The sequence below is a fragment of the Onychomys torridus genome, chromosome 14, assembly GCF_903995425.1.
Source record: "Onychomys torridus chromosome 14, mOncTor1.1, whole genome shotgun sequence".
Taxonomy (NCBI): Eukaryota; Metazoa; Chordata; class Mammalia; order Rodentia; family Cricetidae; genus Onychomys; species Onychomys torridus.
The window spans coordinates 44642580-44658024 of NC_050456.1; the positions used below are offsets into that span (position 1 = coordinate 44642580).

The 15445-nt window shown below is 44.4% G+C and overlaps 1 protein-coding gene across 1 annotated transcript in view; it reads left to right on the plus strand.

The window, feature by feature from the left end:
* The window catches only part of Syne2 (spectrin repeat containing nuclear envelope protein 2), a 321669-nt gene that overhangs the window by 259490 nt on the left and 46734 nt on the right, over positions 1–15445 (plus strand). Inside the window, exons 86-96 of the mRNA XM_036205561.1 lie at positions 1214–1384; positions 2021–2151; positions 3625–3829; positions 5909–6088; positions 7206–7334; positions 9333–9487; positions 9582–9726; positions 10096–10190; positions 11488–11722; positions 14322–14516; positions 15218–15343. Of these exons, the coding sequence (XP_036061454.1) occupies positions 1214–1384; positions 2021–2151; positions 3625–3829; positions 5909–6088; positions 7206–7334; positions 9333–9487; positions 9582–9726; positions 10096–10190; positions 11488–11722; positions 14322–14516; positions 15218–15343 (1767 nt within the window). The remainder of the gene's footprint in view (positions 1–1213; positions 1385–2020; positions 2152–3624; positions 3830–5908; positions 6089–7205; positions 7335–9332; positions 9488–9581; positions 9727–10095; positions 10191–11487; positions 11723–14321; positions 14517–15217; positions 15344–15445) is intronic.

Sequence of the window (15445 nt, forward strand, 5' to 3'; positions counted from 1 at the left end):
TCAGTTGGTGAATGGACAAATATGAGGCCCCAAGTTTGATCCCCAGAACCCCCATCAAGAGAAGGTGGTCATGGAGACATACGGTTGTAATCCCAGCAATTGCTGCCTCAGTTATGACTGCCACATTTTCCCATCTGTGTCCACGGGCAGCTTACTTCCCCAAGCCAGTTCTCTGGTCTAGAAACAGGAATGCTAACACAAATCGACCAGTTTTCACTTTTGATGCCTGTCATGGTGCTCAGTAGTAGAAAACTCTACCAGCTGAGCCGAGTTCTCACATTTGAATATATTCTTTCTACTCTATTGAGGCTCCCTTAATGAAGTTCTTCTCTTGTCCCCCAGACCATGAGTATAGTGTCTCCTGGGATCAAAGCCAGGTGTGGTGGTGCACATCTGTGATCCCAGCCCTCTGGAGGCTAAGTCAGGAGGAGTCCAGGTTCCATGCCTGCCTGCATGATATGCAAGCACCTTTACCTGCTAAACCAACCAGCTCATGACTCTTGAGTTGATGTTTTCAGTGCTACAGACTGGCCTGGAATTCGTCATGTAGCCCAGGCCTGATCATATGCTCTTCCTGAACCAGCCTTCTAAGTGTTGGCATTACAGGCAGGCACCCACATGGAGCTTCAGCGATTGTTTTCACGAAGTAGCAAAATGTTCAACTCCTGTCACCAAAATGTGCCAGTGGGGTAAAGTCTGCCTGCCCTTCATGCAAGCCCAGCATGGGCGTCCTGCATGTTTTTCTACAGCTTGAGCTGGCTTGGCAATAATCACACCTACACTCAGAGGCCACTTTAGTGTCTTGTACTTAAAATGCTTTACAGTTGTAGAGAGTTTTCACAAACTCTTTTCAGGGTGGGTATGTGTGTTTATTTTGTATGCTTTGTTAGTTAATTTGCTTTGTGGATGAAGAAACTAATAACAAAGTTAAATAATCTGCCCAAAGCGAGAAGGCTGGCGGACCGATTAATCCCTGGGTCTGTCATGAGCCTGGTGATCTTGGGGCTCTCTCTCTCACTAACCCATTATTAAAACAGCCTTCTCTGAGATCTGGATGTACCTTACCCTTCCCACCTTCAAGAACTTAGTGGAGATTGCCAGTACTTTTCAAGTTGAAATGCCTAAACTGGATACAATTGCAGATTCCTTGGGAGGAAACACAGTGAGAGACTGTCTTAGGAAAGCTAAGTCAGGGTGTCTATTTTCGCCATAGGTCCATCAGCTCAGGGCCTCCGTGCAGTCTGCGCTGCAGGAGTGGAAGGCCTGTGACAAGCTCTGCGATGAGGCCAATGTGGTGACAATCCAACTCACATACTCGATGGAGCACAGCAAGCCTGCGGTTTTATCAATGGAGGCCTTGGACTGCCAAGTGCAGAACCTTCAAGTAAGTCAACCAGCGTGGCCAAAGGTATTCTGGGTAAAAAAAATTGAAGGTAGAAATAAGCATAGTAATGAATGTGGGTGTTTTTGTGCTGTTCACATAGAAGCAAAAGTGATACTTTAACGGGCGGTGGTGGCGCATGCCTTTAATCCCAGCACTCGGGAGGCGGATCTCTGTGAGTTCGAGGCCAGCCTGGTCTACGGAGTGAGATCCAGGACAGGCACCAAAACTACACAGAGAAACCCTGTCTCAAAAAAAAAAAAACAAAAAACAAAAAAACAAAAAAAAAAACAAAATAAAAAAAAGTGATGCTTTAACCAAAGGCATAGCTTGGAATTTTAAAGTTAGTCACATGAGCCACAGGAAGTATATATTGAATTTTTTATGTCTGTTTCATGGTTTATGAAATTACGTGTGTGGGCCAATGTCATGTGTTTGACAACTTAATGCTTCTGAGTTGTCCAGCCTTGAGGAAGGACTGCCTTGTCATTTGCCTTCTTCCCATTCTTGGTTATGCGCCACCATCCTGTACGGTCTATGTGTCTATGTCATTATTGTGCAGCAGCAAGGACCAGAAAGCCATTACCTTCCAGGGGTTTGGCCAGAGCATCCAAAGCTGACTTTTTCCCGTGTCCTCAGGCCCTTCAGGATGAAGCTGAGCGCAGGGAAGGGAGCTGGGGAAAACTGCAGGAGGCCATTGACAGACTCAAAGACTCTTGCCCCTCCATTGCTGGAATAATGGAAGAAAAATGCCAAGATGCTCATTCAAGGTATGTGCAGAACGCAGCTTGAAAGGTTGACCAGTTGTCTAAATCCTTAGGCCTTCTAAAGGCTTCTCACTCTTCCCAGATGGCTGATCTCCTTTGTGGCTCTGCTTTGGAGGGTATATTTCATCGTGTTAAATGTAAGGTTCAACATCATGAGAGCTATAGTGTACCTCATACAATGTTTGGATAACCAAGCATTTAACCAAGCTAGAAACACACTAATGCACCACTTCTAGAGTGTATCCTCTAAATACGAGGCTTGGTCTTAAGAATACCCAAATCAGCATCAGAACACTGAGGAGTAGGGAGTCTGTAGGGTAAGGTGGGATGGGTGTGGTCAAAACATCTTTTGTAAAGTGACCTAAAGCTAGTTTGCCAGGGATAACATGAAGTTCAACTGCTTTCAATTCTTTCTCCATGCTTCAGCAAAACGGCTTTCAATCAAGTATTGAACACAGGACAGAAATTACATGCCCTGATGTGGTATCCTCCATTGAGTCCTCACTGAAGGGAAGGCAATAATGTATCTAGCTCACATTTGGTTTCAGGGCCCGCTCACTACATAGACTGTTGCTGCAAAAGGATCCGGATCATTGCTGAACATACAAGTTTGTTCTTTTTGTTGGTGGTTTCTGTTGTTTGAGTTTCTGTGAATTGAATCCAGGGCTTGACCTATGCTACACTAATACTCTACCACTGAGCAACATCACTTACCCCATTCACACAAGTGCAACAAATAATCTGCAGAATGTTTTGTACAGCCATTTAAAATTGTTGTTTCTCCTCCCCCTCCTCCTCCCCCTCCTCCTTCCCTTCCTCCCCCTCCTGCCAGAATCTCATTGAGTTGTTGGCTGGCCTAAAACTCACTGTGTATTCCCAGCTGGCTTCAAACTTGTAATGATCTCCCTGACTCAACCTCCTCAGTGATGAGATTACAATCATGAGCCTACACCTAGCTAGCCTCTTTTTTTTTTTTTATTAGTAATATGGAAAAGTTTTTTTTTAAAGTAGAATACATGAAAAAATAAGCAAGATAAAAATCTGTAATTGGAATTAATTTTTTCCTTTATTTTAACTTGAAAATGGAATAAAGTTTTTCCTTTATTTTAACTTGAAAATAAGGATATTGTTTTTGTAACTGCACAGTAAATTTGTTTGACAGAAGCATGGTATAAATAAGACCTTTTTAAAAGCACTCCAGAGATAGAGGCAGGTGGATCTCTGAGTTCGAGGCCAGCCTGGTCTACATAGTGTGTTCCAGGACAGTCAGGGCTACATAGAGAGATTGTCTCAAATAAATACATACATATATACATACATACATACATACATACATACATACATAAATGAATAAATAAATAAGCAAACAAACAAATAATATCTAGCTGCTTTTAACTTCCTGGTAGAGTGTGTGTATATAATTTTTGCTGCAAGGGAAGGATGGAATGAAGGTTGTTGTTAACTTTACACTGACAGGTGGACCCAGGTGAACCAAGACCTCGCAGACCAGTTGCAGGAGGCCCGAGGTCAGCTGCAGCTCTGGAAGGCTTCTCACAGCGCTCACACAGAAGCTGCAGCCTGGCTACAGCAGCAGGAAGTAAAGTTCCAACAACTTGCCAACATCAACATGTCAGGAAACAACCTGGCAGACATCCTGCCACCGGCCCTGCAGGACATAGAGGTGGGCACCAAGCCATGTCAGCAAAACAGACAGGACTCGTTGAGGGGTGGCCATGGCCTTGGGATGAGACAGACCACAGGGACAGAGAAGTAATCAGACAGGTGTCCTGAGCTGGCTGTGTCAGACACAGGCGAGATGCGACATGTGAGGTTGGAAGAAGGAAGTGGCAGATGGGTCAAGGGGGTCCTGTCACCACCTCTTTCCAAGTTTACACTTCTATTTCAGCAGTTAAACCCCTAAACAAAAGCCTCATACAAAATCTGAAATAGAAGCCATGGTGCCTCACCTGGTTGTGATCAAGAAAGAATCCCTAGGCTTTAAAAACGTTCCTGGGAGCCGGGCTGTGGTGGCACATGCCTGTAATCCCAGCACTCGGGAGGCAGAGCCAGGCAGATATCTGTGAGTTCAAGGCCAGCCTGGGCTACAGAATGAGTTCCAGGAAAGGCGCAAAACTACACAGAGAAACCCTGCCCCGAAGAAAAAAAAACAAAAAAATAAAAATAAAAAATAAAAACAGTCCTGGGTAGGTGGGGCTAGACAGATGGCTCAGCAGTTATGAATGAGTGCTACTTCTCCAGAGGACCCGAGTTTGTTTCTCAGCACCCATGGTGGGTACCTCACAGTCACCAGTAACTCCAAAATCAGACACCTTCTTCTGGCTTCCATGAGTACCTGTATATGTGTGTGTATGCACACACATAAACATATATACGTATCTTAATTAAGGTTTCTATTGCTGTGATAAAACACCAAAAGCAACTTGGGAACAAAAGAGTTTATTTCAGCTTATAGTTACACATGACAGTCCATCATCAAAGGAGGTCTTGGCAGGAACTCGGGGCAGGGCCAATACTGAAGCAGAAGCCATGGAGGAACACTGCTTACTGGCTTGCTCAGCCTGTCATATATAACTGAAGACTACCTGTCCACAGGGTGGCACCACCCATCATGACCTGGACCCACTCATATCAGTCATTAATCAAGACAATGTCCTACAGCCTTGCCCACAGGCCAATGTAGTGGGGACACTTTTCTCAGTTGAGGTTCCCACTTCCCAAATTACTTGGGTCAAGCTGACGAAACACTAGCCAACACAATACACATTAATTTGAAACAAAAATAAGTCTTGGTGGTGGTGGTGGTGGTGGTGGTGGTGGTGGTGGAGGAGGAGGAGGATATGGCTCAGTGAATAAAATACTTGCCATACAAGAATGAGGACCTGAATTCAAACCCATGTCAAAAGCTAAATGTGGCGACTGAAATCCTGGTGCTGTGGAGGTAGACACAGCTGGGCTCACTGGCCAGTCAGTCTCAGCAAGTCATTGAGGCGAGTGAAGAGACTCTGACTAAAAATATAAGTAAATAAAGTGGCCAGCTCAAATACACCCACACATACCCATACATACTCTCAAATATATATAGATAGATAGATAGATAGTAATCCTGGACTTGGTGCCATGTGAGTATGGCTTTTCTGGGAATTCAGTGATTTCAGACTAAAAGAACAGACCAGTTTCAGTTATGGTGTTTTCCAGGGCTGTGAGGAAATCCCTGGATTGTGAATATGCCATAGTATGAAACTTTGGTAACAAGATTGTTTTATATCTTGTGACCTAGGTCAAATAAAAAATAAGTAACAGATTTTAATTAGAGTACCCTGCCATCTGCTTGCTTAGTGAGACTCTGTGGACTCTACACGAATCCATTTATATCGGGATATGGTGTCACCAGCAAGGGACAGCCTCTGGTGATCCTTGAGCTGATTTGAAAGTCCATCCCTCAAGTGTTGGGTAATTAGAAATGCAGAGTCCATGTGTCTTCTCAGCCGCTCTTAAGCTTCTGGAACCTGGAAGCCCCCACTCTGCTGGGCAATGGCAGGTTTGGCTCTAAACTGCCAGATTTCGGAGCAGCACCAGTAAGATACATCACTTTTAAGAAAAACTTGAGTTTTTCAGCTATTTAAAATCAGCGGTACCAGCAACAACAAATTCACAGAAACCAAGTGGCAGGGGTTGGGGGCTGTGGTGGGGGAGGAGTCAGCCTTCTGCTAGCCTTTCTCCTTCTTTTCTCCTTCTCCAGGAGCTGCAGCATGATATACTGAAGACCAAAGAGGCCTTCCTGGAGAATTCTCCCCTTTTGGATCAGCTCCCACAGCCCGCAGACCGCAGCACCCCCGGGCTCCATTCTGAACAGCTGCACTCCCTCCAGACAGCTGCCTATTTGGAAAAGATGCTGCTGGTGAAATCAAATGAATTTAAGGTTCATCTTGCTTTTCTGTTTGAATGGTGGTTATGGACATTCTCCTGCTACCCTCAGCTTGTTGAATCCTGTGAAGCAGTTGTACCGTTTCATAGTACCTTAGGGAAGCTGTCGGGTCTTCGAAGCTATCCCAAACATAGTCTTGCTTAATCACGTGGGCAAGGGCCAGCTCTTAAACAGCCATCTCTTCATTGTCAAATATGTTAATTTAGCAAAGAGCATGTTTCATACCCTGTTCAGATCTCATTATCTGGATTTCTTTCTTTTTTTTTTTTTGAGGGGGAGGGGAGGCGTTTTGAGACAGTGTTTCTTTGTGTAGCCCTGGCTATCCTGGAACTCACAGGGATCCGCATTCATCTGCCTCCCGAGTGCTGGAATCAAAGGCATGTACTGCCATTGCATTACCTGGATTTCTAAGTGGAGTAATTGAGGCATAGGTGTGGCTGCTGGAAACACAGCTGTCCATTGGAGTCTCCATTAATTTCCTGAGCTGTAGTATGCAAACCACATAGAGAGCCATGAATCTCTAATGTTGTCTCAGTGTCCGCAGGAAGGAGAAGAATGAAGTAGTAGCACAAAGGGAACGGAGCGTTCACTTCTCTGTGGGGAACTGCTCTAGGAAGACCCAAAGGTGGGGCGTTTACCCACCAACCCCACAGCTCCCCAGAGTTTTCTTGAGTGCGAGCAGCAGGAAATATTAGATAGAAGGATTTAGATTGTGGAGATAAACAGATAGAAAATAAAGGATAGCCTCGGGAGGGCCTGGAACCTTTTCCAATGTGCCCCGACTGTCTCTGCCGCAGGGTATTTATAGAGGCGCCAAGGGGTGGAGCAAAAGACCTCCTCCCCCAGCACAGCCAAGTGCAGACCATCTCAGACACCTGCACTCAGGCCCATGGCCCTAATCATCCTGTATGTGGACCTGCTGGGTAAAGCCACGAGGAACCTGAAAACGGGCTCCCACACTCAAAGCCACAGAATGCAATCCCAGGGCCTTTGCAGAGATCTCTGAAATTTTGAGATAAAAATAATTTGAACTCTTAGCAGCCAGTCATGCTATGCTTAATTCTGTCATACACACTCATGAAACTTTTCTAATGAAAATGTCTCTTTATAGATTGTTCTGGCACAGTTTAAGGATTTTGGGGACCGGCTGGCATATTTACAAGATCTTATTATGCACGAGGAAAAAAACTTGAATAAACTTTACCATGAAGAGAAAGAGGAAGTTCCTGGCGTGTTCCTGGTACTGGCAATATGTGTCTTTCCTAAGAGCTTAGATCTTCTGTAGGGTTAAAAAAAAAAAAGCTAATTACTACAACAAGAGTTGACTAGAATCCTGCTTAACTCAGGAGCTCCGTCATTCACTAACCTTTCATCCCTACTCTATTTTCCTAAGGTCTCAGAAAGTAGAACATTGTAGGATTCTATTTTACAATAAACTATTAGTATATCTATGTTATTAATATGTATATACTGTCTGTTGGTGTTTTTATCTTGAGATCATTGTGAACTAACTTCATTGAACCCACATGTTCAAAGAAATCTCTGTTGTGATTAATTGGATTTTTCTGGTTAGTTTGAAGGTCTAATATAAAATATTCCATTGAAATTGGTCATTTTTCCTTTTTAATTACCTTAGTAAGTGTTGTACAATTAACATAAAAGAAACAAAAGAACTAAAGAACTCTGGATCCTGCACACTCCCAAAGATCAATATTTAGAACCTCAGTGAGGAGTTAGCAAATGACGGTATGCTGTCCAAACCCCGGTCCATCTTTTAATCTTGTAAACAAAATTTTATTTAAGCCCAGTCACACATCCACATACACATTGTGAGAGGTTCTACACTATGGGGACAAAGTTGAATGGTTGCTTTCCAGACAAGATGGCCCCCAAAGCTAAAAACACTGATGGGCTGGCCGTCTACAGAAACGTTTGTTGATCCTGACCTAGAATATGACAGCAGAGTTTAAGAGAGAACTTGGGTATTGTAGAAGGTGTTTACTTAACATACTGTGGGCATATTGTTGACCTCGAGGCTGTTTCTGGAATAGCTTTTTTAAAATAATGTTTTGATGGATCCTCCTTCTTGTGATTTCACACTCTAGGAAAATACAAATGTTTTCTCTAAGTCTGGTTTAAGTAGCACAGTTAGCCAGGAGCATATTAAGGATCAGTTTTTTCACAGGATGTGTAAGGCATACTGTATAGCCTGTTGAAGGTCAATTTATTGGCAGATTATATAGGACTTGAAGGTCCAGAATTGTTCTTTAAAAAAAACAAAAAAAAAAAACAACTCATAGGCTGGCGTGGTGGCAGTGCACACCTTTAATCCTAGCACTTAGGAGGCAGAGGCAGGTGAATCTCTGTGAGTTCGAGGCCAGCCTGGTCTACAGAGTGAGATCCAGGACAGGCACCAAAGCTACACAGAGAAACCCTGTCTGGAAAAAAACAAAAAACCAAACAAACAAAAGCCCAGCTCATTTTGAGTCTTGCTTAAAGGCAGAATGTCGTGTCCCTCCATACTGCTTGGGCTGCTTTGGTGCATGTCACTTACACATGTCACTTTTCTCATGGCTGTGACAGAATTCCTGGCAACTTGCAGAGCGTTTGGAGACCAGCAGGATGGCTCTGTAGGTGGAGCCCACACAAAGATGGGAGGAGAGAACCAATTCCGTACAGGAGTCCTCTGGCATCACACATGCACACACATAATAACAGCAAAGCTTTTACAGAAGGGGGGGGGGAATTATTCTATGTCATGGGTTTATGGCCCACAGTCCACCATGGTAGGGAGGGCATGTGAGTGGAAGTATGAGACGGCTTGACACATGCACCCACAGTCAGGAAGCAGAGGGAGATGAGGGACAGCATTCAGCTGGTTGCTTCTCTTTCTCTTTTCATGCCTCCCAGCTATAGGATGGAACCACCCACAGGAAGTCTTCCCTTCTCAGCTAAATCTCCCTGAAGTCACCTTCACAGACATTCCTGAGGATGCGTCTCCTAGGTGTTTCTAAATCTTGTCAGAGTTGACAGGTCAGACTAGCCATCATGCCATATGTACAGGCTGGTGTCCACAGATAGGAACACCATCGAGAAATCTAAGTTCAAGTCCAATTCTAACTCTAACTGATTCCATGCAAGGTGCATTACCTATTCAGGCCCTATTTCCTCTCATCTTGAAGGTAAGGAAGCCATTTCATCATGTAGACATTTTATCTGTACTTTTCTCCCCCCACAGAACCATGTGCTGGCGCTGACAGCCCAGGCACCTGACATTGAACGTTTGAATGAAGAGAGCCTCAGGCTCCCCCTCAGTGACATAACAATAAAAACACTACAAAATGTGAACCGGCAGTGGATCCGGGCAACAGCCACGGCGCTGGACCACTACAGGTCAGAGCATCCCCTCCCTACCCTTGCTTCCGGGAAGGTAGCGTTAACTTCATTATTATAAGGCTGGATTTTGTTTGTTTTCAAATCTTTCTAGCAAACTTCAGGGAAATGGGTTGAATGAAAACTTCCTTCATTACTGTGAAAAATGGATTCAACTTCTGGAGAGGATACCAGAAGCACTTACCATGAACGTTGCCCATAGCCTCCCAGCTCTCCTGGAGCAACAGAAAACCTATGAGGTAAACCTGTGCTCTGCCATTCCTCAGCTACTCACCCCAGGCAGGAGGCTGGGAAAAGAGAGATTCAAAGGAAACCCAAGGAGAGCTTGTCTCTAAAATAAAATTGATGATAGGCATTTAGACATAGCTACTATTACTAGGTCTGGTTTTTTGTTGTTGTTTTTGTTGTTGTTGTTGTTGTTTTCAGAATTACGTGCCTAGATAATATTAATAGGATGGTTGAACATTTTTTTTTTGCCATTGGCTTCAAGTAACTTGAAAATGAATCACTTCACAGATCCTCTGGGAACCTTAATAGGAATCATTAAGTTCCAGATCCCTAACAATGAATTCTACCAGCTGATATTTTATATTTTGGTTCGTAAACAGATGTTAGAAGCTGAGGTTTCTATAAACCAGACAATTGCTGATACTTATGTAGCCCAGTCCTTACAACTCCTGGACACAACAGAAGCAGAGAAGAGGTGAGCTGTGTGGGATTCTGGAACTAACACACTTGATGGGGCAGGCCTTCTGATATGGGAGTCTTTGTACGTGTCTGTTGGATGCTTTGTGGCATTTTTAGTCAGTTGATACAATGCCGTAATGAGTTCTAATCACTCGGCGTAATTAGCCTTTGTCTCCTAATCTTTGCTTGTGTGTGGAGCCTTGGATCACCCCTCTTGCAGCTCTTCATAAGAGTCAGCATAGGTTTTTGTGACCCACAGTTTTTATGGGGCAGGCTAGTACCTGTTCCTTCTAACTGTCAATGAGTAAATCTTGACTACATCCGTGCCCTGCAGCCTGACCATGGGACCAGCCTAATGCCTTCACATCAGGACAGGGTTGTGCCTTATGGCCATATAAATACTAATGATGTGTTTTCCTGTTGTAAGTGGATGAGGTTGGCAGCACAGAGGCTTCTGGGAAATGGCCTCTCCTTGAGTGTATTAACTAAGTTTTGAATGATTCATCTGCATCATCTTTCTCTCTCCATTCCCACCTGCATGAGGTTTTGTTATTGGAAAATAAGTCATAAGGTGCCGCTATCCCAAGGACAAAGCTGTGTCATAGTCACAAGAGGAGAGCTGTCTCCTCAGGCAGCCCAGATGGAGTCAGTGGGCAGCAGCAGGCAGGTTGGGCAGAGCCCTGAGGCCAGCCTGCTGAGCACAGCTGAACTCATGTAGCTGATTGGCATGGCCAGAATCCAGAGGTGGCCCAGCTGTTCAAACTTTTCTGAGTGTTCTGATAGGTATCACTTCCCTGCCCTCCAAATTATCTTTCAGTATTCCTGAGTGATACATGCAGGCCCATTTCAGCATCATAAGCTATTCTGATGCTCGTTATGACAGGCATGACTTTCCCATAGTAAAGAAAGGCCTTATCTCTCACATGAGCAGTATTTTTCAACTGAAAAGAGCTAGTTGGGTGGTTGTGGTACAGCTTCCCCTTGCTTGTTCCTGTTATAGAAAGTGCTCTGACGCCTTACAAAGCACCTGCCCTTTTGTGCACTTCCCATTGATCCAGTTCCTAGACTTCCAGGAAGATCTGGCATGTTAAGACAGCTGAGTGTGTTTAAGGGAGCGCTTCCCAGAGTGCTGGCCCAAGGCCCGGTTCTGTGCACCCGTGGTGCCACACCTCTCACTGTGTTTAAGCTAGGGCTCAGGTTTCACGGTGTCATTGTCTCATGCGAGTCGTGCATGCAAATTTCGGTCAGTCCTTGCTAAGTTACCTTTTCTACGTGCTCGTGTTAGGAGTCTCTCCCCGTCTGTCTCCCCTTAGGCCAGAATTTGTCTCAGAAATCTCACAGCTGTCGGACCAATGGCAGAACGCTGCCCGGGGTGTTCAGCAGAGGAAGTGTGACATCGACGGGCTGGTGACACGGTGGCAGTTCTTCACCACCTCTGTGGAGGACTTGCTCCAGTTCCTCACTGACACCAGCCACCTACTATCTGCAGTGAAGGAGCAAGACCGTTACAGCCTCTACCAAACCAAACGCCTGATCCACGAGCTGAAGGTAACAGATGCACAATTTGGGAGTGTCTTAGTCAGGGTTTCTATTGCTATGAAGAGACACCATGACCATGACAACTCCTATAAAGAAAAACATTTAATTGGGGGCTGGCTTACAGTTTCAGGCATTTAGTCCATTATCATCACGGTAGGACATGTCGGCATGCAGGCAGATGTGGTGCTGGAGACGGAGATGAGAGTTCTACATCTTGCAGGTAACAGACAGAGAAACAGTACTGGGCATAGCTTGAGCATATATATGAGACTTCAAAGCCGGCCCCCACAGTGACACACTTCTTCCAACAATGCCACACCTACTCCTACAAGGCCACACTTCCTAATAGTGCCACTCTCTATGGGCCAAGCATTCAAACACATGAGTCTATGGGGGCCGTATCTATTCATACCACCACAGTGGATGAGACACACACACAGTGGGGGAGGGGGGAGCTTTATATGCAATATGTTTGTTCGACTGAGGTTTTATTTGAATTTATTATTTTTAATCATGTGTGTGGGCATGTGTATGTAAGTGCAGGTACTGGAAATGGCCAGGAGGTGTTGGATCCCCCTGGAGCTGTAGCTACAGGTAGTCATGAACCACCTGATATGTAGGCACTGGGAATTAGACTCTGGTCTTCTGAAAGAGAGGAGTATGTGCTCTTAACCACTGAGCCATCTCTCCAGCCCCCTGAGGTTTAATGTTTTCTGTTATGACCCAAATATGTTCTGTGTAAAAGGCCAGCTCAATATGGCCACCCACAGCCTGGTCCCTAGCCTTGTACAGTCTGAAGCTCTGTCTTAGCCACTCACCTAGAAATAGAGATGTTCTCTCCAGGGTGCGGGAAGAAGCTTGCAGTACAAATGGGTGGGCAGAACGGGAGAAGTCTACCATGATAGGGCCACACCATCTAAACCCTTAAGGTCCTGGCAAATGTGTAAGGTATCCACAGGTGTAGTGCCAGGTGGAAGAATGCTCACTCTTCAAGAGCAATTTCAGACAGCCGAATGTGCAGCAGTAAGGGATTAGGGGCTGGCAAGATAGCTCAGTGAGTAAAGGTGATTGTAGCCAAGTCTGAAGATAGGAGTTCAATCCCTGAGAGCCACACGAGAAAAGAACTGACTCCCACAAGGTGTCCTTTGACCTCCAGATGCTCCCAACCCCAACATATAATCTATAAATAAATCAACATATAACACAATTAACAGAAAGCTGTTTCATGCACATAGAATTACACTACGTTATTAAATACATTCCATCCCTACTAGAGGGAGCCACTCTACTAGAGATGCCACACCACTTCCCCTGAGAAGCTAGGCTGGCCTCATTCACTTGTCCAGTCAACGACTGTTAATAGAACACCATCTCTGTGCTGGTCTCTGTCTCATCGGTGTAAGGACTAGAAAACTCCTGCTCTTGTGGACACATTCAAGCAATTTAACAAGAAAATACCAGATGGTAATTAAGATGAGCTGGCGGCTACTTTAGAGCTGGGTGCTCTCTGGGATTGTGGCATTTAAACTGAGACCAGAATGAGGGAAGTGAACAAACCCTGCAAAGATTTGGGACACAGTTTGGATGTTACACATAAAGAAAAAAAAAACAAGTCACAGCAGATTCCAGGGTTTTGGCCAGAGCATCTTGATAAAGCATGTGCCACTGACCAAGTCAGGGACGAGCAGAGGAAGGCAGGCCTTCGGTCTGAGGAGCTGTGTTGAGTGGCACACTGCTCCTTTTGGAAGTGTGAGTCGGTTAAAAGAATTTCTCCTCGGTTTTTGGTTTTTGTTTGTTTTTGTTTTTGTATTGGAAATAGCTTGTTTCAATCTTCCTTAAGCCTGTGTCATATCAAATGTTCTCATTGTTCTTTCATATTTTGGTCAGTGTGTTGTAAGTTTCACTGTATGCTCTTGAGGTATCACCTTCTCACGTGTTCTTGTTCCTGTTTTCTTAGTATAATGTGCACACTCTACTCTTGAGCTACGCTGGTGATAACCTGTGTAATGATTTCAGTTCAAAGACTAATCATTTTCTCAATGCTCTGAGATCCCTCTTGCCTGGTAGATTTTTATTCTATAAATATAAATGTGTGTGGGGTGGGTGGATATTTTGCCTCCATGTATGTCTTTGCACTGGGTGGTGCCCTCGTAGACCAGAAGAAGGTGTTCTATCCCTTCCTACTAGAGTTGTGAGCCATCATGTGGGTGCTGGGAGTTAAACCAGGGTCTTCTGGAAGAGTAGTCAGTGCTCTTAACCACTGAACCATTGCTTCGGCACCCTGAATATGTGGTTTTGGTTTTTAATTTCTCTAAGCTTTTAGTTATTCATTCTAAGAGTCTTAACTGTTACTAATCCTTGGAAGTTATCCTATGACCACCTCATCTGGGAGTATAGACCTACTCAGAGTTAAACATTAGCTTTTGATGTGAACGTGTTTCATGCATATCCTCATCATGCACATACATCCTGTACAAATCTTTACAGAATTTATAAAGAATTTTTGTATAGAATTTAATATTTAAGAGAAGCTCTGAAGGAAATCCACAATCATAGTCTCATCACACCAGATGTTTAAAGCCAACCTTTTTTTTTTTTTTCTTTTTAGAACAAAGAGATCCATGTTCAGAGGTGGCGAACCACCTACGAACTGGCCTTGGAAGCTGGGGAGAAATTACGGGACACACCCAACCCGGAAACTAAAGAGTTCATTGACAGGCAGGCCAGCAAGCTTCAGGGCACCTGGAAGGACACTGAGCTCAGCCTGACAGAGATGATCAGGCAGCTCCAGAACACTGGAGAGGTGAGTATGTAGCCCTGTACTCAGAGCAGTTTTTCTAAAAGAAGAGTAAATTTCTATGAGTTTGTCAGAGCCCCTCTACTATGAAGAAACATCTGAGTTTGGTTGTGCGGAGTACGTGAAATGCATGGGCTAGCCGAGTGGAGAAAGCTTGAAAACTCCGAAGTATTTCAAGCAGAAGGTGGCAGGTGGAGAGGGAAAATGCAAGGTTTGCCAAAGCCAGGCATCAGGAGAGGTTGAGGGGTTGACACACAAAAGCTAACCAAGGGGGACCATGGCAGTATGCTTTGCCTGGGTCTGCTATTGTGATGCACACTTAAGATGTAGATGCTAAAAGTCAGTCCTTACAGTAGCTTTTTAGATGTGAATGTATCCAAAATACAATATATATATATATATATATATATATATATAGTTTTATGTAATTATATGTATTTCTGATATATGTAATTTCTGATATAATAGATCAGAAAGGGAGATACTTCCAAACCAATCATTCCCTGTGATTATGTCCCATGTGTCCCTTCAGGTCAGTCTGTACGAGACAGGAACTGATTTCTGTGTGATTTTGTGTGGCTTCCCCAAACACACACAAACACATTGTGTGTTTTGGAAAAGAGCGTATGCATTAAATGAGCTGGTCTAGTCTGTAGTTCAGTCTGGAGAGCCAAGTACTTACCGATTGTAATACTGTTTTCAAATAGACTTGGGACCAGTGTGAAAAGAAAATCAAGGAGCTGAAAGGCAGGCTGCAAGTTCTGAAAGCACAAAGCAGAGACCCTCTTCCCGAACGTCATGAGGACCTCCATAGAGAAAGGGAGCTGATGAAGGTACTGACGGCTGAGCCTGTGACTAGATAATCACACAGCTGCCTTCCACCCTTGCAATGTTTGACTCTCTCTGTTTCTGTGTCCGAGCTGAGTTTTCTGGTC